The sequence below is a fragment of the Agelaius phoeniceus genome, chromosome 2, assembly GCF_051311805.1.
Source record: "Agelaius phoeniceus isolate bAgePho1 chromosome 2, bAgePho1.hap1, whole genome shotgun sequence".
Lineage (NCBI taxonomy): Eukaryota > Metazoa > Chordata > Aves > Passeriformes > Icteridae > Agelaius > Agelaius phoeniceus.
The window spans coordinates 39,877,843-39,900,658 of record NC_135266.1 but is presented as its reverse complement, the minus strand read 5'-3'; the positions used below and the strand labels follow the sequence as shown (position 1 = coordinate 39,900,658).

General features: G+C 36.7%; 1 protein-coding gene across 1 annotated transcript in view; it reads left to right on the top strand.

The window, feature by feature from the left end:
* The window catches only part of PCCA (propionyl-CoA carboxylase subunit alpha), a 273,150-nt gene that overhangs the window by 115,277 nt on the left and 135,057 nt on the right, over positions 1-22,816 (top strand). The window contains exons 13-17 of the mRNA XM_054654777.2: positions 892-1,035; positions 2,707-2,781; positions 7,919-7,987; positions 8,788-8,863; positions 19,736-19,846. Coding sequence (XP_054510752.2) covers positions 892-1,035; positions 2,707-2,781; positions 7,919-7,987; positions 8,788-8,863; positions 19,736-19,846 — 475 coding nt within the window. The remainder of the gene's footprint in view (positions 1-891; positions 1,036-2,706; positions 2,782-7,918; positions 7,988-8,787; positions 8,864-19,735; positions 19,847-22,816) is intronic.

Sequence of the window (22,816 nt, the reverse complement as noted above, 5' to 3'; positions counted from 1 at the left end):
CAAGGTGCTCGTTTCTCTGCCCATTTGAAGGCAGAAGTGTGTGTGCACGTGCCTGTGCGCGCCCACGTGTGCATGCTTGTACGCACATCCCGCGTGAGCGCGAGCGACGGCAATTCCCAGGGCAGCCTCTTCCAAAGCTGTTAGCGGCAATTTGCTGAGCGCGCAGAGCCACTCTGCTGGTCCAGCCCAGCTATTGTGCATGCTAAGCACTAAACAGATAAGTCTGGGGGGGGGGGGAAAAAAATTGAAGGATCCATCTGCTCATTTCTGCTACACTGCGCTGATGCAAGATTACGCTAATCTGGTTGCTTGTCAGGACAGGTTAGTGAAAGAAGGCGAATGGGTGAGATATAGGCTACGCCGGTTCTGTGGAAAATTGGTAGTGGCTCCTGTACATGCCATGTTAAGTGTAGCAGAATGGGTTGATTATCAGCTACTTGGAGATTTTCAGTTAAAATATAGTTATGGCCATGGTGTGTGTCTCTTCAAAATAGAATTGAATGGGAAAAGCTTCCAAACAAAGAAAAATTACCTCATTGTCACTGGATGCATTTGAATTTGTAAAATACGTGAAAAAAAACCCTGACCAAACAAAAAACTCCTACAAATCTCCATATCCTCCCAGGTCACCTCTCTAGTTTTCCTTTTGTATGCTGCTCTGAGTTATTGTAATCTGCTAATTATTTTTTTGTGTTCTCCATGCAAAGACAGCAGTTGCTGGAGTTTAAGTAGGTTTTTTTTTTTGTGGAAAAAGACCAAAATAGAAACATAGCCTTTCTCTGTTCTTTCGCAGGTGAAATTTCTTATTTATCTGTATTTGTTTACAGAGAGGTGCTTTTTTTTATTGGTTGCTTTTTGTTACCTACTGACTGACAGTTCTTGACCTTGCAGGTTGAACATCCCGTCACAGAATGCATTACCGGCCTGGACTTAGTCCAAGAAATGATCCGTGTTGCCAAGGGTTACCCTCTCAGGCACAAACAGGCTGATATTCCCATCAACGGCTGGGCGGTTGAATGTCGAGTTTATGCTGAGGTAAATGAGTGGTAATGGGGAGGAGGGGGTAGGTGGTTGAATTGTGGCGTAGTAATACCCAGGTGTGGATAGATGCCAAGGTGAAATCAAGGAATATCATACGAAAGTCATGATTTTGATTCATGTAACACGAATGGTTAATGAGGTTTCGTAGAATTGTCGAGTTCTTGTTTTTTAATTAAAAATACGGTGTGTGTTTCAACATAGCTTTTTCCTGAAAGTTGAAAGTAAAGATGATAAAAGAGAGAGGTAAGCAAATACCATTAGAAATAAGCCTGCATGTTCAGTACACGTTTAATGATACTGGAATTATTTACCAGAGTTAACCACTCTTTCGAAGTTTCTGAAATGTGTAGTTGAAACTTGTTGACTTTAAAAGACAGTTGAAATTCAATGTCTTACAGAATTTTTGTTGTTTTAATAAAACTTTTGAAAAGGTCGTTGAAAAACCAAGTTACACATTTTCTGAAACCACAGTGTATAGGATAAACTTTCAAAGCACATTCCAAAACAATAACTATAATTATGGTGTGAGTCTCCATCTTACCTTAAAGAAGCTTATGAATATTTAAATCCCATTTTCAAGACATTTTGATGTAATGTCTTTTTGGTGTCACTTTTGATACATGAAAATGAAAATTTGTTTAGTAAAAAAAAAAAAGTCATTGAATCACAGAGTGATTTGTGTTGGAGAGGACCTTGAAGATCACCTAATCGCAACTTCCCTGCCATGGGCAGGGACACCTTCCACTAGATCAGGTTGCTCAGAGCCCCATTGGAGCCTGGCCTTGAACACTTCCAGGGGTGGGGACTGGAAAATAATGCCTATCTTCCTTCATTTAGTTTCAGGAACATTTTAGGTAACTCTGCATTTCAAAACTAATTCAGCACCTTGAGACATTTTTCCCCTTAACTGTTGGAAATTTTGTTACCTAGACCATCTTATGTTTTTTTTCTTTTTATCTCATGGCATGCATCTAACCTCCAAATTCCTCTACTGATTCAAAGTTGTCCAGACTATTTTGATAAAGAATAAATATTTGCCCTGTGACTGGCATGGAAAATATTCTGAGTTTTAGTAGGCTTTACAGTGGACTAACTGATGTTTAGGTTTTTAATTTGTTCATCTTAAATCCCCCCACATTTATGAGTAGTGAATCCAACTACTTTGCCATGAATTAGGTTATTCTGTAGGCCATATATTTATTTGTTTTCCTATCAAGTTTGTATTAGTGTTGCATCATGTACATTAATGTAGGAGGTTTCCAGTGGCATAAAGATTGGTTTGACTTCTTAAGATAATTGAAATTCTAACTGCCCTTTTTATCTCTGAAAAATTTTTCTTATACTCCTGAATACTTTCCCATCCTTCTTCCAAGTGTAGCTAATGAAAATGTCATCTTTGTATATTTTATTTTGGAATATTGTAACTGGTGCAGAATACTTATTTCCTTTTTTTTTTAACTGATGCAAGAGAATTTATATACTTCCATTTCTTTATTTGGATTTGTGGGGGCAGATGGATGAAGAAATGTTCTTTGACACAAGTAATTCTGGGCAAAAAAGCAGAGTCATTCCAGTAGCAGTTTCTGTTATACTTAAAGCTTTTAAACATTATCTGCTCCACATCTGCAAAAGCTTAATCCTTTCTCATGTTGAATTTTTTTCCAGGACCCCTACAAATCTTTTGGCCTGCCATCCATTGGTAAACTGTCTCAGTATCAGGAACCATTGCATGTGCCAAGTGTAAGTAACTCGGTTCTGGTTTTTCATAGGTGCTGAATTTCTCTTATATAAAGACTATAAATACTCAGCAGCTTTGTAAACCAGGCCTTTTTTCCAGCTTTTTGCCAGAGTGGGGACAGGACATGGCAATACTGATTTGTGCAACCTGAAAAACTGCTTAAAAGTGAACAGTTCCAAACTGGATTAAAAATGTTCAGATTGGGTATAACAGGAAACCAATACATGTTGAAATGGTTTGTTCTATAACTTTCAGCTTAAGTTTTTCAAACACAGCTTTAGTAAATGTACTTGTGGTCATTAAAAATGACACTAAACTGTTGAGTCAGCTCTTGAAACACAGAAAACTGGGGACACTGGTGAGAAACGGCCAGTGCTTTTTGTTTAGCTTTGTAGACTTTGAGGAGTTTCTTACAGTGGTTATTACGTGTTTCAGGATACAGCCTAACCACATAGAATAGGTGTTTAGCAAACAGTGTTTTCTGCTGGGTGTAAAGAGCAAATACATTGCCTTTCTGTAAAATCAAGGTAGTCTTAAATTATAAGTGCACATATACATGAGTGACACTGTGTCAGTGCAATGATGAGACTGTACCATCTGTGAATACAATTATTCAGTCTGATTGCTTGCACGGAAAATACTGAGAGATTACAGGAGGAATCTTAAATGTGGAGTTGTTATTGGATATATGATTTATTTCGCTTTTTAAATTGTTTTTGCCCGTGTACTTTCCAAAGGGACCTGACCCTTTCTGGTCTTTAAGGCTTCATGCTGTGTTCAAAGCCTGAAAGCAGAAAAAAACTGTGAAGATCTAAAAGGCATTATGTGCTCTTAAAGAGGAGATGAGGGGAAAAAGGTATCGCTGGATGTATCTAAACTTCTTTTTAATGAAACAAAGAGTGTATTTAATAAGAATTTATAATGAGTACTCCAGTGGTTGTTAGAAGTTTTCACCATGTTGTAATAGCTAACACGATGTCAAACATTTTGCCCTTGCAAGTTTTTGCAATTTGCAATTTTCCAAACGTGAGACCTGTTGAAAGTACAAGTGATAATGGACAAACTATACCCCCTACAGTCTTTGTCCCACCAAATCTTTCTTCAATTAATGCTGCAGCAGGAGTTTTATGTAATAACATTTGCGCTTGTGAGCCATCCATACAAAGAAAAAACAATTAAAATGCCTTAAATGTTCTGCTTACTGCTGTTATTTGCTTGTGTGAATGTTGCATGTCAGCTAAATGGACCACGGAATAGATAAAGTGATTGGGTGTAGGAGAGTGCACACTAAGCTTTGTCTATCATTATTGCTGGGAGCAATCAAATTGATGCCAGCAGGACAGTAGACGCGTTGACAGCTGTAATTATGTATCTCCATGGTGATCACTTTTGGCCTGTCATGGAGGCCCATGAGTCCCCTCCCTTGCAAGCATTTAATCAGATTGGGCTGTCACTTGTCAGGTAGATGGGGTGGGCTGGGAGTTGTGCTTAGGGGGAGAGGTGAATTGAAAATGAAGGGTGGGAGACGCCTGATTGCTTCACGTAGTCCATCGTGGTACCAAAGAAAGAGATTTTAATTACACTGGAGGCTTCAGAGCATTGGGTTGAGGAGCTCATATGGAGTCTCTAGGCTTTCTCTTCCTGTTTACTTCCACTGTCATATTAAAAAATAGAAGAACTATTTTTATGTAGGTACTCATGATTTTGTGTCTTAATACATATATTTCTGCTAGCATGAAACTAATTTCTCTTCTGAGAATGTCATGCTGCTAAGAACAAAATTAATGTGGCTAAAAAGGTACAGCGTTACAGGCCCATTGTGCCATGGTGTTTGTTTTTAGGTTTTAGAGTTGTCAACAATTTGGCTTGAGAAAAATTAGCAGAGACTTGTAGCATGTCACAGCAAGTTCAGCTTATGTGTATTGCCAAATGTATTGGCAATTCATTTCTTCTGTGTCTCAAGTTAGCTCTGATTTACCATTCCTGTGTGTCAGCTGCCCATGCTGATGGAACTGTTGAGCATGGCTCGGTGAGAGCCGTGTTTTGCTTAGCCATAGGGAAGAATATGGCTATTTTTGTGTCACATAGTTTCTAATTTCCTTAGAACGTGGTGCTCATAAATACCTTTTTTTTTTTGTCTTTGATAATGAGGCTGAACACAGGTGACTATAAACCAGCCCCTTACGTGTGATAGTGGGCTTTGATGTTTGGTGCTCCTACGCAACATGTTCTGCTATATCTGGAGCGCTCCAGCTTTGCTCTCTGTCAATGTGAGCAGTAGTCTGGTATTTTAGTGACTCTTACCAGGAAAAGAAAATTCTCAGACTCAGATATAGCAAAGAATTGAGAAATACAAGAATCTCTTTGTGTTCAAATTTGTGTGGAATTTGATGCATTAAGAGTTCATTGCAGGACTGAGACACTTCCCCCCAGGCCCCTCCACTTAAGCATTTTTTATTCATTTTGCTGTTGTCCTAATGTAATAACACATGAGGATAATACAACATCAATAAAGTGTTAGGACTGTAATATGAATGAGCTCTAGGCTACAGCAGGACCTTTAACCCTAGCTTTGCCTAAATATCTTAAATACTGAGTACAAGAAAGGAACTATATTAAACAGAAGTAAATGCTGGAGGTCTAATAAATATTGCTATTATTTATCAAGTTCAGCACATTATAGTGAGTAGCTGTTGAATTAGGGTTTCTTGTTCATCCAATATTCATTAAATTCTGTCACACCATATAGTTTATAAAATCACCTACTGTTACCAGGCTCTGAAAATGTAAGCACCACAGGGAGAATTTAAGATAGTAAATGTATTTCTTTTTTGCTGTCATTTTTTTGGTAATCTTGAGTTTATTTTATGAAAATTAACTTCCATAGAGGACTCCAGATTTTTTTAAAGTAAGTTATGCAGTAGTTTAAGTAGTTTATATTCACTGTAGCCTTTTCAAGATACTGTGGTTAGAGAAAAATGTGAATTTTGTAGTGGCCATGTACATGTATTGTATATGAATAGAAACATAGAGCCAGGCAGAGCATATAGTTGGGGTAGCCTCAGAAGTCTTAGTTAACTTTAGGGTCTGACTAACCTGCTTATCGTGGGCCTGAATTATGCACCTTTCATATGTTTTTTCTTTGTCAAAAGATGACATACATGTGTCAGTACTTACCTATGCATATGTAAAGCACTCCTGAATGCTTGTGTGCAGTCACTCTATAGGTGCTGCTTCAGACACAAAAGTCACAGTACAATTCAAGTATGTGTGGAGTATGTATGTCATACCTTGTCTTATGTATGTATTTATTGAGTATTAGAAGAAAATGTCAAGGGCAGGGGATTTCTCTGGAACTGAGTAGGTAAATTAATTCTTTCTGACTTAAATGTGAGAACATGTGCATTGACTTTATACATGGACAGCCATTCTGTGAGAAAGGATAGTTTAGCAGCTGGAAGAAAGGAAGCTGAGAAATACACTGCATGTTTTTTCTGTAATCATGACATGTCTGAACTACCTTCACATCAGTAGCTAATGTTAAATGTACCTGATGTGAGTAGTGGGGAGCCCAGTTAAGCACAGATAAAGCACATTCAGATAAGAATCTATTAAAGTGGTACAGAAGAAGCAATGCTGCCTTTACATGTGAATAAGTATAGAAAAAAAATAAATACGTAAATACAAATATATGAATACAAACATGTGAATAAGTGAACTTCTTATTAAAATAAATATAATGTCCTAAGAACTAGTCAGACAATGTTTTTTACTGAAGAAAGTGAATACACCTGCTAGGGTATCTTTTTATGTCATTTGGATAATAAAGTCATCATCATGCCCTCATGTGGATTCTCTAGACAAGAGGTTCTACATGTGGTCCCTTGATAATTGCCTAAATTAAAATATTAAAGGCCTAACAGCCGTTGTGTTGACCTTTTTCTGCCTTGCTGCAGACAGATGAGCTGCTGTTTATTACAAAGGTTCCTTCCCACAGGTGAAGATTTAAGTGAGATTCCAGGACCCTCTTTCCCACCCCTTTACAATGCAGTATATCAGAGCCCTGCTGTTTCAACAGCTTTGATTAGAGCCCGCCATCCTTATGATCCCCAGAATGCATTTATCACTTGAGTTATTTTGATTAGTTTAAAAAAAATATTTCGAATTCCAGTGCTCAAAACCAGCAATTTAATAAATATTTATTCCCCAGAAATTGCTCATTTGAAAAGTTTTATATGGCTAACCTCATTGTTACAGTGATGAAATCAAACTGAGAGATGAAAACAAGAATCAGCAATATACAAACTAACTTGTTGGCTGGTTAACAGCAATCAGCCTCTTCAAAAGAAATTTTTGAACTTGTGTTATTTTTTTCCATGAATATTGCAGAATCAGAGCTTTAATTGGGGCTGTGTCCTTACAAAGCAAAGCCATGGAAAAAAGCTGTGTAAACATTAAAGCCTCGGGGGAAGAGCAGCAACAGAAAAAAAATTGTTTAACAGTTGAGAGGGTGAGACAGAGAAGGAAAGTGTTACAGACATGAAAACCATAGGCTCAGTATTCCTATGGAGCTGATAAGCAGAGCTCCAAAGTTCCTGCTGAATGCTCCCTACTTCTATTCCTACTGAAGCCCTTGGAAGGGCTGTAGCAGAATATGAAGGATGTGATTACATATAGATGCAGAAAGGCTGTGATTACAAGGGTCATCCCTCATGCCAGGTGTCAGTCAGAAAAATAATTACAACTGTATTTTATTGCAGGGATTAAAACAGAATTGAATGTGTTTGGAGTTGAAGCAAGTGTAACACAGCTGAAATTGTTAGATCAGATTGACTGTGTTTACTGTGCCTTCTGCAGACCAAAAGAGAATTTTGACTATGAACTCAAGATTGCAGTCAAGTTTCTCATAAAAGAGAGACTAATTTGCAAGTGCTTTTTTTTTTTCTGCCAGTGAAGAAAAAAGCTTCCCTTCCCTCCTCCCAGGTTCTCTGAAAACAAATAATTGAGTCTTTCCAGAGGGAAAAATGTATACGATAAGCTTTGTGGGGGTTATGGTTTAAGCCTGATGGGTAGATTGATCCTCATGTTGAAATTTTTTTTCCAGTAATATATAATTATTTTCACTTCTTATTTTTGAAGGTACGTGTTGACAGTGGTATACAACAAGGAAGTGACATTAGCATTTATTATGATCCCATGATCTCAAAAGTGAGTTGATCATTATTTCTTAATATTCTAAAGGTATGAAGTACTGATTTTCTACATAGATCTTTTATGCGAGGGAACATATTAAAGGATTGGTAAATCAGTGTTTTAAAGGTGCCAGGCATAACATACCTCAAGGGAATACAAAAGAAGTGAAGGAAGATGTGGAGTAGAGGAAATCTAGTGTCTCTTCTAAATAAAATTATTTTTACCTTTTGACACTGTAGTTATTTGTCTTGCAGTTTCTAATTAAGAAGATTCTGATTTAAACACCAGCCTTTATTGTCTGACTTAGATACAGCCAATCTATCATTTTTAATATAGTCTAGCTTGGATGTAAATGTCAGTAATCCTGGCTTTCAAAAAGAAGCATTGAAAGAAATGCTTGATAGTGTCTATTAGTATTAGTTCTTATTCATTGGGAATATATTGGTAAAATTAAAATATGACATGATACAGTTCAGTCCTCAAAAAAAGGATGTCTTAAGAATTTGTTGGGCATTAGGAATCTGGTCAGCTTGGATAGTGAACCTCTCGTCTGATTTTCTGAGAGCTTGTTTAGATGTTTTAAGTTTTATGAAGTAAAAAGTGATTGGCTTTCTTTCATTGAGTGGGTTAAGAGATCTTAGCTTTTTCTTGATGTTTCAGGGAGCCTTTATAGCATAAATACAGTAACGGTCAAGCAATGGTTTCTTATGACTGCAGAAATTCTACAAACCTATTTAATTTTTAAATGCTATTCAAATTCTAGAAACAAACATCTAATATCTAGGTAATGTAAATACCTTATTTTTTTTCTTTAGCTGATTACCTATGGCTCTAATAGAGCTGAAGCACTGAAAAGAATGGAAGAGGCTTTGGACAACTACGTAATTCGAGGTAACTAGAGAAATTTTGATTCCTAGTGTGATAGGCTGTCATCTCTTTCAAGAAAACAGCTTGAAAATGTAGTAATTAGCAAATTGAATAAAGTTCCCACTTCTTAAGTGCAAATTAAAAAAGGAAAAGCTTGTGTTAATTAAGTTGAGAAGATACATCAACTCTAAAGAGACTTTTTTCCCTCCATTTTTCTCTTGAATATTGTAGGATAAATATTTAAATAACTTTCTTAAAACTCATCGTTCTCACTGAATGGTAGCATGTAATTGATTTATTATGTTGTGGGGGGGGGAAAGGCAATTGTACTGTAAGAAATTTAAAGTAATTGCCATTTTTTAGGTGTTTAATACATTGATTGCAATTAAGTATTATCACAATGCAGTGGTTGATTGTGTATATCTGTGTATTTCTCTAATTTTCAAGGTTGTTGTTTAGATTTGGGCAGATACAGATGTAGGCTGTTGATCACCAGCTGTTTCAGCTCTTGCACACTGATTGCATAGCAGATGCAGCCATTCTTCCAGGCTTTCCAGGCAGCAGGGGTAAATTAGCCCTGACCACTTTTACCTTTTTAAGTTTTGGTGAGGGAAGCCATGTTTTGTATGGGAGAAATCTTTGGGTCTTCCTCTATGTCTTATGGAAAATAGGAAGGACAACTCAGGATAAGAGAAGTAAAAAATTCTGTGAAGTTTCTCTAAAACTTGGTTTGGCTTTAATGCTGGGCTGCTGAATGGTACAGTTGTCCTGTCAAACTCAGAAGATTTATCTGTCTAGGGGAAAATGAACATCCCTCGACCACAGTGTAGTTAGATCCATGGTAGGATTAACCATTGTAAATGAACTGCTAACTCTAACATAGATTTATATTGGTGCAACTTGAGCCATTAGACTCATGCAGTACAATGTGCTGATGTAAACCCCTGCTGTAAAACAGCTGAGTAAATTTATATGAGAGAGAAATTTATACTGCTATAGTTAGATTGATGTGAGGAGGGATTTGTTGGTGTTGTTATTAATGGAGACAGGCTCTGGATTCACACTGTTGTATTGATAGCAAGTGATGCTAAAAGTACTTTATTTGATGAGAATATGCAAATGTGTGTGGAGCATTGTCTTTTATTGTGTGCTATAATATGGGATGGAAACTGGTTGTTTGGGTTTAGATTTTTTACACAGATGTACCTAATAACTTTTCCACAGATTATAAATATTTGTGAAGTATTTGAGACCTTACAGCTGAAAAGTACCAATTTCTATTCTTGAGGTTTTTACAGTCTTTTTATTAGTATGCACGTATTCATCATATCTAATGTCTCTGTAGTATTTCTATCTGAGAAAGCTTTTAGTCTATTAAAAACATTTAAGGAGGTAATTAGTGAACCTACAGGGGGAATTTTTTTCTAAAGTACTGCCAACCACAAAATGTAATGTACTACAGGTTTCAAAAGTAGGTGAATTTTCAGAACACATTTTTAGTTGCAGTGGCCAATGGTTTCCATTTGAGAACCACCAAGATTTTTGTGTAGTTTTACACAGCTGGTAGTTTCTTCTCAGTGTTTATTTAAAATGGAACATTTGTGGATATTAAAGTATGTCTTTTCTTACCTAGTGTGAATGATTCTTGGTAGGGTAGTTTTTTATTTTTACCCTAAAATGATGGTGTATATTTACAAAGTTGGGTTTCTATGTAACAAAATATTAAACTACCTTGATATTTTGTAAAGTGCTTCACATTAAATCTTTTCCAACTTGAGTTTTTGTTAGTATTGAAAGATACAGAATAGGTTTTTTTAAACCTAGCGTTGAAGTTACTTGGTTTTATGTTTGAATAGTGAGCTTGTACATAGAGATTACCAGTCTTCCTGAACAGTATGCTCCAGATCCCTATTTCTCAGCACAGCCTCCTTGTTCCTCTGAAATCCTGGGAAGCAGCATTTATGTTTCCTTAGTGTTTTAGAGACACTGTGTTTTTCCCTGTGAGTAATGAACTCTTCTAGAGCATTTTAGATAAGCAATACCAGCTGAAGTCAGTGTCAGTTGTAGTGATGATGTGCACTGGGAGAATTTCAGATTTAAAATCCCAAGGATTGCAGTTTCTGTAAACAAGGATGCTTGTTCACTCACATAGGGTGGGAAGGGGATGTAGGGTGGCTGGGTAACAGGTCAAGGACCATCTAATGCATAGCTTGGGGACTGCTAATGGAGGATGGAGTCTTCCCAATCACTTCTGTGTCACCAGTTCAAAGCAGACAAAAGTTGGTAAGGAATTTTAGTCACTACTATTTTGATGGTTGCTTGCTGACCTGTGTAAAATCAGTGGTTTTTATCCAGTTCCTAGAAGACAAATGTCTTCTTGGAGCAAATGCCACTATACAATGTCATTCATGGCAGTCCCAGCAGAGAATCCAGGACTGAAGTAGCACAGTGACCCTTCAGGAGGTGACTCATCTAGGCTGGATTGAGGCATGTTGGCAGTGTGAAGGTCAAGGACTTACTCTGCTGCTCCTTGTCTATTGGCTCTGTCAGAAAACATTCAGTTTCTTTGCTGTGGCTTTGGGGTATTCACAAGTTACCCCATTCATTTTTAGCTCTGTGTTCCATCTACAGGGAACAAGTCCCCAGACAAGTTTTTATTGACTTGTTTTCTTGGACTGGATACTACCTGGCCTTGAATTCATGGTTTAGCTGCCCTTCCCAGTTGAATATTCCTGACCAGATCATGAAGGAAATGAAAATAATTAAATTTTAAAAATAATCTAATACTTGCAAAGAAAGCAGACTTAAGCAAAATTTGAGTAAGTAATAGCTTAAACAACCAAGGCTGCATCATATAGTGCCTGTAATAGCAGTGTCTTTGTTAAAAATAGAGAATTAAGCAAATAGGGGTATTTGCAACTACGCTGTGCTCTGAAAATGCCTGATGCGTGAATATTTTATTACCATTTGGGCTGATGACAACTTGTACACAGTGAAGACATTCTGCAGTCTGTTCATTGGTAGATGCTAAGAGTATGACTAACTCAAGATTGAGTCAAGATAGGGTCAATGTGATCGTGGGAATGTACTCTTAATCTTTTTTCCTGTGTAATATCTCCATTGTTGCTAATGGGAGCAGATGAAAGACTAGGATAGCGTTTCTTTGAGTTGTGGATTATATTAAATGATCTCTTGAGGTTCTTTACAGTCTAAATTATTCTGACAGGAACTGACTTCTCCACTGAGAGCTGATCTGAATTCAAAATCTCAGCTGAGACTCCAGAATGGCAAAGGGTCTAATTAGGTAACATTTTATCTCTGAGTCTTGCAGTATAATTCAGGGGTGATTAAAGTTGAGGATCCAACTCAGATTTCTCTCAAGAAGAGAAGAGACATTTCTTGTTTTGTACAGTGATTACTGGGAAATTTGTGAATAGTGAAAAGTTCAGGATTCCAGTCAAGCAGAGAGGCACTGTTGCTTGTGATGGTGTTCGCAGGGGTCTTAGGATGAGGGAAGAGACAAGAATATTGACTCCATGTTTCAGAAGGCTTGATTTATTATTTTATGATATATATTGTATTAAAACTATACTAAAAGAATAGAAGAAAGGATTTCATCAGAAGGCTAGGTAAGAATAGAAAAAGAATGATAACAAAGGCTTGTGACTGAAGGAGACAGTCTGGATAGCTGGACTGTGATTGGCCATTAATTAGAAACAACTACATGAGACCAATCAAAGATCCACCAAAAATCATTGTTTACATTTTTTTCCTGAGGCCTCTCAGCTTCTCAGGAGAAAAAATCTTAAAAGATTTTTCAGAAAATATCATATCTACAGTTGCTCATTGGGATGGGGCATGACTTTTTTCCTTTGAGCATGCACTGTTGTTAGTAGTTAATCTCTGTCTCTTATGGTACTTTTTTCAGAAACTTATCGTTTGGTTTATTTTGGAGGGGTTTAATTTGAACAGCAGAAATAGGGTATTGCAAGAATGCCTATCAGTGTATATCCTCTGTGTGTAAACATGGTGTGGTGTGATTTCCTTCTTGGCTTTTCTAAAGTTTTAATATGCTTTTGTCATTTCTGGTGCTGGATAATCTGTTCGTTTGAAGGCATGTATAAATCCCAGTATGTAGTTTTGGAAAGTTTGTGTATGAAAGTTATTTTAATCAATTTAAGTAAAAGAAATGGTTATATTTATGCATCAAGTAGACCACATTATCAATTCACAAGAGGGTCTGATTGGACAGATAGCTCATATCCTTGAGTGCAGATTCCTGTAATCTTTCCTTTGACCTTTGTTTGCTTTTTATCTTCCCTGAGCATTCAGAAGTAAAGCAATAACATGAAGTTTAAGTCTTTACAGAGAAGGGTTGCCTTTATACAGAGATCCTGCTTGCTGTGTGTAGAGAGGAATGCATGAGACCATTAGGGAGAAGGAAGAGTTGAAGGAGCCTCTGAAGAAAAGAGTAAGCAGCAGATAGAGCAAGAAGGAGTAGAAATGAGGAGAGAATAAGGGAACCACCAGCTGGGGGTGGGGGAATTTTCCAGCATGAGGTGAAAGAGCAAACATAAAATAGAAACCAGCAAAGTGTTAAATGTTTGAGGGGTAGAGAAATGTAGAAGTTAACTCTGAGTGGAGATCTGCCAGAATAGTGGCAGCAGAAACTGTTGTATTGAGCTTTTGTAACTGTAAACACACTAATTAGGGGGATAAAAGGAGAGCTGTACTTAATGTTGTGAGAAGGCCTTGGCTTTCCACGAATCACAGAATGAGTAAGATTGGAAAGGGGTCACGGTGGATTATGTGGTCCAACCTCTCTGCTCAAGCAGGGTCATCCTAGAGCAACACCCAACTTCGATGTTAGTATTTTATCATGTATTTCAAATAATGCACCATTAATTTCAGGTACAAAGCTTTTCACAGTAAACTTGCATTTAGATCCAAACATCATAAATTACTGAATTATTTTAACTTTGAAGATACTTCTCTATGTCAGTATACATGTAAGTTTTAGACTCTCCTGTATTCTGAGCCCCTGCAAATGTTCTCACTGGTATTGTGAGCAAAACAATCTTTGAGTGTAAAAAACCTATTTACTTGCAAAAACAGTGTATAGTGTCTGCTCTTAAAAAATGAAATGAGGCTTTGTTTTTTGGTTGTGCTTTTAAAAAATGCTTCAACAGGTCATGCAACTTCTGCATAGCAGTGGTAACAGATGGGTACTTCTGCAAGAGTATTTGTGTTCTCACCCTTTGCAGATTCCCCAGTGTATTGATGTGGAAACCAAAACTGGAGAAGGGAAGGAAACAAGCTTAGTTCAAAATCACTAAAAGGGATAATTTCAAAATGCTTAGTAGCATCTGCTTGGAGCTCAGATGCTGCCCCTGGTCTCTCCTTTTCTTAAGCTAGTCAAGAGGGAGGGAGTAGGAATGGAAGTCAGCAAAATGTTGTGGGATGTCATTTAGATTACCACTGTCCTGTAGAGAAGAAAGAGGGAAGGGCAATTGAAGTACAGGCTGATCAGGTAAAAGAGGAAGGCAATGTTGTTGGTGCAGAAGGGGAAATTCAAAAAAGATACCTTTTTTTTGCCTGATAAGATTTTTGTTTGTATGTTTTTTTTCCTCTCCCTTTTATTAAGGAGAAAGAACTGGGGCAGTGAAAAACAAGAAATGAATGTTGTTATTTCTCTAGATATAAAGTTGTCGTAGTGTTGTATTCCCTTTCTTCAGAGTAAAAGGATATCTGAGGAGAGGATGGTGGTAGAATGGACATTTATTTTCTTTCACTTTTCTTGACAAAGCCTGCTTAGCTTCTGCTTCCAATTATTCTACTGATTCACACATTCATTTGGTTTGCTAATACTGTAAATAATGGTCCTCTTAACTCTAACTTAGAAGTTCAGAACCACATGCAGTTACAAAAGTTTTGAGTTTGAATGTATGATTTTGCAATACAATATTACCATATATTATTTCCTTTTGCCTCCTTTCTCCTCCTTTATCCTGGTGTGTGAATTCAGCAAGCTCCAGACATTTGTATCTGAAAGAATTATTGTTTTTAATTGGAATACATGTTCATCTCTGAGGGTCAGTGGTGCACTGATCTCATGTGAGAATTTTATGTGGATGTTTGTGTATTAAAATAAAAAGATAAAACTCCCTTTTTTCCTTGCTTTTGGGATGGGGCTTTGTACATGGATAGCCAGCTCTGAAGTGAGCTGTAGCAAAACACGAGCTTTGAAAGACAGTTAAACAGTTGAATGTTGAGGGTTTTAGGGAATATTATGAAACCTCTTGGAATTACAAACATGGAAGCTTGCTGGGTGATAATCAAGAACTTGGAAAGTTCATGTGTTGAAAGTGGTGTTTTCATAGTCTGTGCAAATCCGATAATGTTCTTGTTTTAAGTGAACAGTAGCGTAATCAGTGTTTCATAATGCTCAGTGCAGAGCTTAGTAAATATTATTTAATATTTTCTTTAGAGAAATAACTGAGATACCTCCTAAGCTTCATCACATTTATTCTTATTCAGCATTTAAATTGTTGGGTGATAGTTTAGCTTTGCTGGCTTGTTAAAAAGAGAAGCCTCTAGTCCTGTGCTCCACATGTTGGTTTTGCAGTCAGTAAGTGTGCAGATAAAGTTCTTTCTGTTCCACTTAGCACCATTTGAAATGATCAGCAAGTTAAGTCTATTCAACTGCTTATCTACAGAGGGGCATGTAGGACTCCAATTAAGTTTACATGGATAAATGCAGATTTGTGTTTGCAGGCATCAAGATGACAGAAGCTTAATACTGTAAAAAGGCTAATCAACACTGAATATGTTTAGTGTCAGTAAATATTTATAGTGAAAACATTGCCTATGATTTTGTGCCTTGGCATTCCAAGTTCTGATTTTTAGTGAGTAAAAATGTGGTGTGATAGCCTCTTTATAAACCTGTTATAAAACTGTTTTGTATAAACTGCATTTTATTGTTGTCTTTGGGTTTTCTTTTGAGGACGGGTTTGGAGTTAGGCTACAGTATGTAGCTAAGTTAATGAAAAGTCTGGTGTACTTAGCAGAGTTTTTAAGGCAGAGAATGAGGAAGGGAAGGAGACAAGATAAAGACAGGCAGTATGGGGAGTAATTTCTTCTGATTATAATTTAATTTTTTTTTTTAATGAGGGCTTCTTTAAACAGGGGTTGCTAATAAGCTCTGGTGAACAGTGTGATTATTCAGTGTGTTCCTGTATTCATTAGGCAATAATGACAATTTAACTGGAAAATTAATGGAACCTCAGTAAATTGTGTTTTCTATATAAAGCATATGAATACGTAGTTTTTAGAAATTTCATTAGCTCTCCATAATTTAAATGCTAGTCTGCTTTCTCTTACAAATGCATTCTGGAAAATAGTGGGTTAAAACTGAAACTCAAGAAGCTACTGATGTAATATTGTATGAAAACTACAGCCAAACAAAATGAAAAAATAGAGGTACTAAGCCAGTGATTATTATATTTTATTATATTTTGACTTAGAGGAAAGAAGAACATAACTGGAACTGCAGTTCTGCCTCAGCCTTAACGATATGAAGCTGAAGTGAAATTTTGTTTTCTGGATGAGAAATGAACTGATATAGTTTAGGATTTTGTTTGTTTGTTGAAAATATCATGGCTTGTCAGGCTAACAAATGTGATTTTGTTCCTGGCAGTCTACAGATCTGGTCAAGAAACAGAAAAATTCTCTGAAAACCACTGCAATATAAATACAATATACTTCAGTTTAGTGTCTAACTTTGCATGAAATAAGCACTGCCTGTTAGCCTCTGTTTGATCCTGTGAGAGCATGAGGCTAATGTCTGGCCAGTGTTTTGGAAGCAGCAGGTAGTCAGGAGCAAGCTGCTCTAGGGGTCCATATTTCTGTAGCCTAGTAGTTACTCACACACAGATGGAGACCTTATGAACTTTGACAGAGGTCACACTAAATTGCAAATCTAAAACTTGTAGACTTCTGAAGGATTGCACTAATAATTTTTTTTTTAAGCCATATGATTTGGTACATCACTAAAAGTATCAACTCGGTCTTGAGAAGCAGATCAACCATGCAGTCATTGCTCACATAATGATCATGGGGACTGATAAAGATAGCCTTTCATGATACTTTAAGGGGAAACTTGTTTATTAAACTTTTAATTCATGTATGTAAAATGCATTTTATATTGCTTCCCAAACACCTAGGCTTCTCTGCTCTTTTGAACTTACTAAATGAATTTTGGAGCTTGAAACATTGTAGAAGCCTCATATTTTTCAGATGCACATGAGTTAGAAATAATTAAGAATACTCATGGTATTTTTTTTTATTTTAGGTCTTTTGGGGCAGTCAGTTGAGACACCAAGCTCTGTTATCTGTCATCAGCCATCACCTCACCAGGGATCTTATAGCAGTTTAGAAAAGAAAAATGTGAGATGATCTGGTTACATATTGTAGCATGTTTAAATCCTGGATTCAAAGTTGGGCAGTATTGAAGGACTCATCCTCCTCTTGATTTTGTAATAGATGAAGTCTCTGGGATATTTCAAATTACTAGTCAGATTGGGAATTTTAGGGGGAATCTGTAGCAGACAAAGACAGACATTATTTGTTTCCAAGTTATGGTCATTTAGTGTAAGATTTTTAATTTTTTTGTTCAGTGGAGATACAGTGTGACTTTTATTCAGTGTTTATGAAGTCGAGGTCTGTGAACGATTATTTAGGTCGCAGGCAGCAAGGATCTTCTTTTAATCAAATGGACAAATTTCTATCATGTCATCATTGAACTGCTTGTGTCATGTGCTATTTAATGGCTCATGAACAAGTCTTTAAAGTTGTGACTTCATGATTCAATGAGGCCGAGTCTGACTCGGTGTGTTTAAAGTGGTTTCAGTGACGGCCACACAGAGAGCTTGAAAATTCACACCAGCAGCAGACTAGTAGGGGAAGAGAGCTTTGAAAGTGTTTGAACTGGTCTGCATATGAAATAACAAGGATGTTGTTTATGCTTCTAAACTGGAAAAACACAAAAGGAAAAGGAGTGTAAAAGAATCTCCTGTAGCCTCAGCAATTTGCATGCTCTGTAATGCTAGTGTCTGTGCTTTGGTGAGATCTCAACAAGGGAAAAAATCCAAATAACCTAATTTATGGCTGAAATACCCCAGTTTGCAATTAATTCTTTTTCAATATTATTTTAAACTAGAGCTATTAGAAAAAAAAAACTGCAAATAATTGAGTCATGCTGTCTCTAGTTGTGATCATATCATCACAATCTTAATAACTTGTGAGTAAACATATGTGAAGTACAGAATTCTGTGCTTTGCAAGGGATGTGGATGCACAGACAAACTTTTGCCATGAACTGTTTTGTGATGTGCTCTGCATTTTATACTTAATGGTGTGCAGCTAGAGCCAAAGTTAATGTGAAATGGCAAAGGCAATGTGATTTGGAGTTACCTGCTCCTCTGACAATGACGAAAAAATGTGATTGCTTTGTATTGCCAGAGGGGAGAGAATGTGCACAGCTGAGGTTGGATAACCTCTTTCCTGTAGCAGCTCCTCAGTTGTCCATACCTGGAATAAATCAACACTTGTAATGCTCCCAAACTGCATGTGTATTCCAGCTTTTCTTAAGAGCTATTAATGTTTGAGTCAGTGTTATTGCATGTAGTCATATTAAGATGGAACTTTCTGGCTCATCAGAATTTGTTTGATCTCTTTCTAAAATTGAGAAGAGAATGGAGATAAAGATGCTGGTTTTCTGACCTGTAATCTTAAACTTTCCAGAGATCGCCTGTATGCCACTCTCAAAAGAAAGAGTACCTTCTTTTTGAAAATTGTTTGCAGTAAGGAGAAAATTTAAATGATCTAGACAGTTTTTTTCTCAAGGATTTTTTTTTCACCACCTTTCCTCTCCCACCTTCTGTAAGGATTTTCTTGTATTTAATATTTCAATGAAATTACTTTTAGTGACCATCATATTCAGTGCTAAACTGCAAGTACTTCTGGCAAAGTGCAGTTTAGAATTAAGTCACTAATTTAGTTACACAGAAGTTATTAAATTAAAAATAGAATCCTTTAGGAGATGGAGGAGACAAGCTGAGAAGTGGAATGAGAAAGACATGAAGAAATGCAGAAAATATGAAGTTGCATAATGTTCAAAGAAATTGAAGGTTAAGGGTGTCTCTAAAACTTCTGTGATAAGTAATTTTAAAATTAAATAAATAATTTTTGTTGGCTATATGCCTAACAGAGTCACAGAGTGGTGCCAAAGGGGAACCAGGGTAGTCAATAAAAGAATTGACCAGGCAAGGTTGGATAAAAGTACATGTGGAGGAAGCAATAAATTTCTTTTTTTGTAAGTTACACAGGAGTCTCTTATGCATTACAAATTATAAAAATGTTGTAAAATGATATGCTAAGTTGTTGAAGTTTTTAGTGCATTTCATTACTGTGATTGGGGTGTAACATGGTGCATATTTTCCATTCAGGGTTCAGTGGAATTCAGCTAATATTTACTGCCATGACTAGTTTGTTATTTCAAGGAGATAGCTCTGGTCTTGCCTACGTCTTCTACAACGGAACCAAAAGTGTCTTGGTTGTGCTTCCTGTCCTTAACTCAACTAGGTGTTTGAATTAGGCTTGATGAGATGACAATTTAGAGGGTTTACTTTATTAAACTGAGTGTTTAAAAGGGTTTTGAAGCAGGAGTGAAACAACTGGTAAATCTGCATTGGTTATGTCAGTACTATGGTATCTAAATTGTGAACAAGTATTTATTCCAGAAACATAGGAGTTCATATTTTTAGAAGTCCTTTCCTACTGTAATTTGTGATTAATATTACCTGATTTTGTATTGATTTCTTTTTTTTTTTGTTTTCAGGTGTGGCTCACAATATTTCTTTACTGCGAGAAGTGATCGTCCATCCACGCTTTGTTCAAGGAGACATCAGCACTAAATTCCTTCCTGAAGTCTATCCTGATGGTTTTAAAGGTTTGTTCCATTTGGAAATATTTCTTTTCTTAAGTAGTGTTATTTTGATTATTGCTCCTTCATATTTTTAGACTGACATGCTCCCCAGTCTTTACTTTTTCTTCAAATAGATCTGTGCATACATACAATTAGAGTTGTTAACTATTTCAACTTTATGCATTATTTAACTTTTTTATTTTCAAGAAGGCAAAATACATACTTCTAGTGTTAAAATAGTAAATTAAATACACCCAACGTCAAGAAAAAAAACATAGGTCGTGAAATATGTAAAATAAACATCAATTCAATTCTGCCATGCTATCATGCTTCATTACACACAGGACTTCTACTATTAACTATAGCTGGATAAGTTTTCACTCAGGACTGTTGCTTCTTTTTAAGTTGGTGTATCACCTTTAGAATTGCCTTTTGACACACCTTGTTTTCTCTGTAGCCTTCTCTGGAGGATCTGGCATTTTATTGGAGTATTTCAGTACCCTGGTCTTAATATACATTGCACACAGTAAGGGGCATCATTTTGAAATTGTTAACTCATACACTAGGTTAACATAAACACAAATGCAATTATTTCTTTACAGCATCTCAAACTACTCAATTTCAAAAATGTTTACCAATCATTGCTGGAAAAATATAAGACAACCAATAGATCCTTTCACAAGGATCAGGTTTTAAAAGGTTGGCTTCTCTCTTAGCCAAACTGCTGTAGGTGCTTTCTTGACCTGTGTGGTCAGAGACTCAGTTCTTCCATACAGGTCTCTCACCTCAGCTGGCATTCACCAGGCAGAACATCTTTCTTATTAAAAAAAGAGACAGTATTTATAGTTCATCATTCATGGGTCCTTTATGAATCCTGTGGAGATTCCTTTTCCCTCATTCATCATTAATCCAATGTGGCAGAATCCTCATCTCACTTTGGAGGCAGCAGTGCCAGATTGGCAGTCACTGGACATGGCTGGCACCTTGCCAAATTCTAGTCTCATTAAGGAGCAGAACAGATTTTTCTTACCTCAGGACTCAGTGTGTGAGTGTGTGGATGACTATTCTTTACACCAGAACTACTTGATATCGTGATGTAATTGACAAGTCTGTGTGTGATACAGTCCTGCATGTGGGATTGATGCATCCTGCTTGTTCCTGGCTCCTGACTGAGACCACAGGAACAGGTGTTAGCCACCTTGAGTGGCAGCGTGCTTGCCGTGCTTTGAGCTGTAAAGTTCCTTTGTTGTTTTTGCTAGGGGGTACCTAGCTAATCTTTGGGTAACTCAGCTGGCTTTGACCCAGCAGAGTTTCCAGTGTACTCTGCTCATTTGCTCTTGAAGGCTTGGTGCTGCTGTAGCTGGTCTCTCTCCCTTCCCTGACACTTGAATACAGAATCTCATGTCTTGCCTCTCTGGTGTTTCTGGGACTATTCAGTCATTTTCCTGAGTAGATCCAGATCTCTCAACCACAATGAAACCTGAATTTTTTTACTGTTGCCGCTTTTGTTGGAGTAGTTTTTTTGTAAATTCCTGTGCTGACTTAGCTCATGAAGGAATCTGGTGAACTTCAGCAGATGTGCAAAGTGAGTGACAGACTGGGAATGGGGAGAGGGAAATGGAAGAAAAAGGCAAGGAAGCAAGATGTTAAGAGTCCCAGTGCCATATTGTGAGAAGGCTGCCTCCCCTGGCATGTAACTAGGAACAATAAAAACATAAATCAAATAGCAGTATTGTATTAACAGATTCTTAAAGATAGGCTTTTGCTCTGGAGACCAGAAGAGACAAGAACAGACACTGTGATGCTTCATAATAGAAACTAATGATTGGCACATGTGACATTCATAGACTTTTTTCCTGCTATATGAAAAGTCTTGCTCATCTCCTTCCACGTATCAAGCACAAGCATATATTAGCCTTCTTAATTATAGATAAAGAAGCATATTATGGCATTGAACTTCAGTTCAAGAATAGTTACTTGTGAATAGTGATTAAAAGCTCACCAAAGAAACTGAGAGCCCTTTTAATGATGTAGTTTGCACTGGATCAAATCCTTCATTCTTAAAAAAAAATTGATTACTTGAATTTGAGGACAGTTTTTCAAGTACCCATTAAAAAATATTTCTACAAATCCAGTGACTCAAATGGGAACAGCTGAAGGCAAGCAAGGATGGTGGGAAGATGACAGGTAGAAGCTCAACAAGAGGAGCAAAGACAAAAACTAATTTATATGTAATTTCTTTAATCACTTAAACTCACTTTTTAATATAAATACCCAGGGTAAACTTTGCTAGGAGAATTTGAAAATTAAGTGGCTTCATATATCTTACTATTGTTTATAGAAAATGAATAGCTGTTAAAAAAGAGCTGTGACAGTCTGAAAAATTAGAGCAATGTATAGCCAACACAGATCTGGAAATATGTAAAAATATGTGCTGCTGTTAACAGTAGGAATCCATACCAGAAGTGTTTTAAACTTAGAAAACTTAAGAAATAGAAACATTTGAATAGAGATGTGTGTTATATTCATGCTCAAGCACAATCCATTGTGTTTCTTTTGTAACCTGCACAGTTGCCATTACAGTTGTAGTGATCTACACTGATGATAAGTACTGAATCTCAGCTGTGTTCTCTCTGGTGACTGCATGAAGTACTGGCCCATTTTATATGTGCATTTTTCTTCAAGTATAAATATTGAGTCTTAAGAGTAAGATAAGAGATTCTTTGTTTTCCAGTCTCATTTTTATGAGTTCCATTATAATCCTTTATTAGAAGACCTTTACTCTAAGTTAAGAAAAAAGTAATTATTGGATGTATCTTGGTTACTTTTCCATTAACCTATGTGATGCTCTCTTCAAATTACATGTAGAATGGGCATGTTTAGTAATTTTCATAATTAAGAGTTTAACTCTTTCTTCCCATCTTTAAGTAAACATTCACTACCAGAAGTAATTTGTTTATTGCAAGCTATTTTAAAATTCTAGCTGTGCTGAAA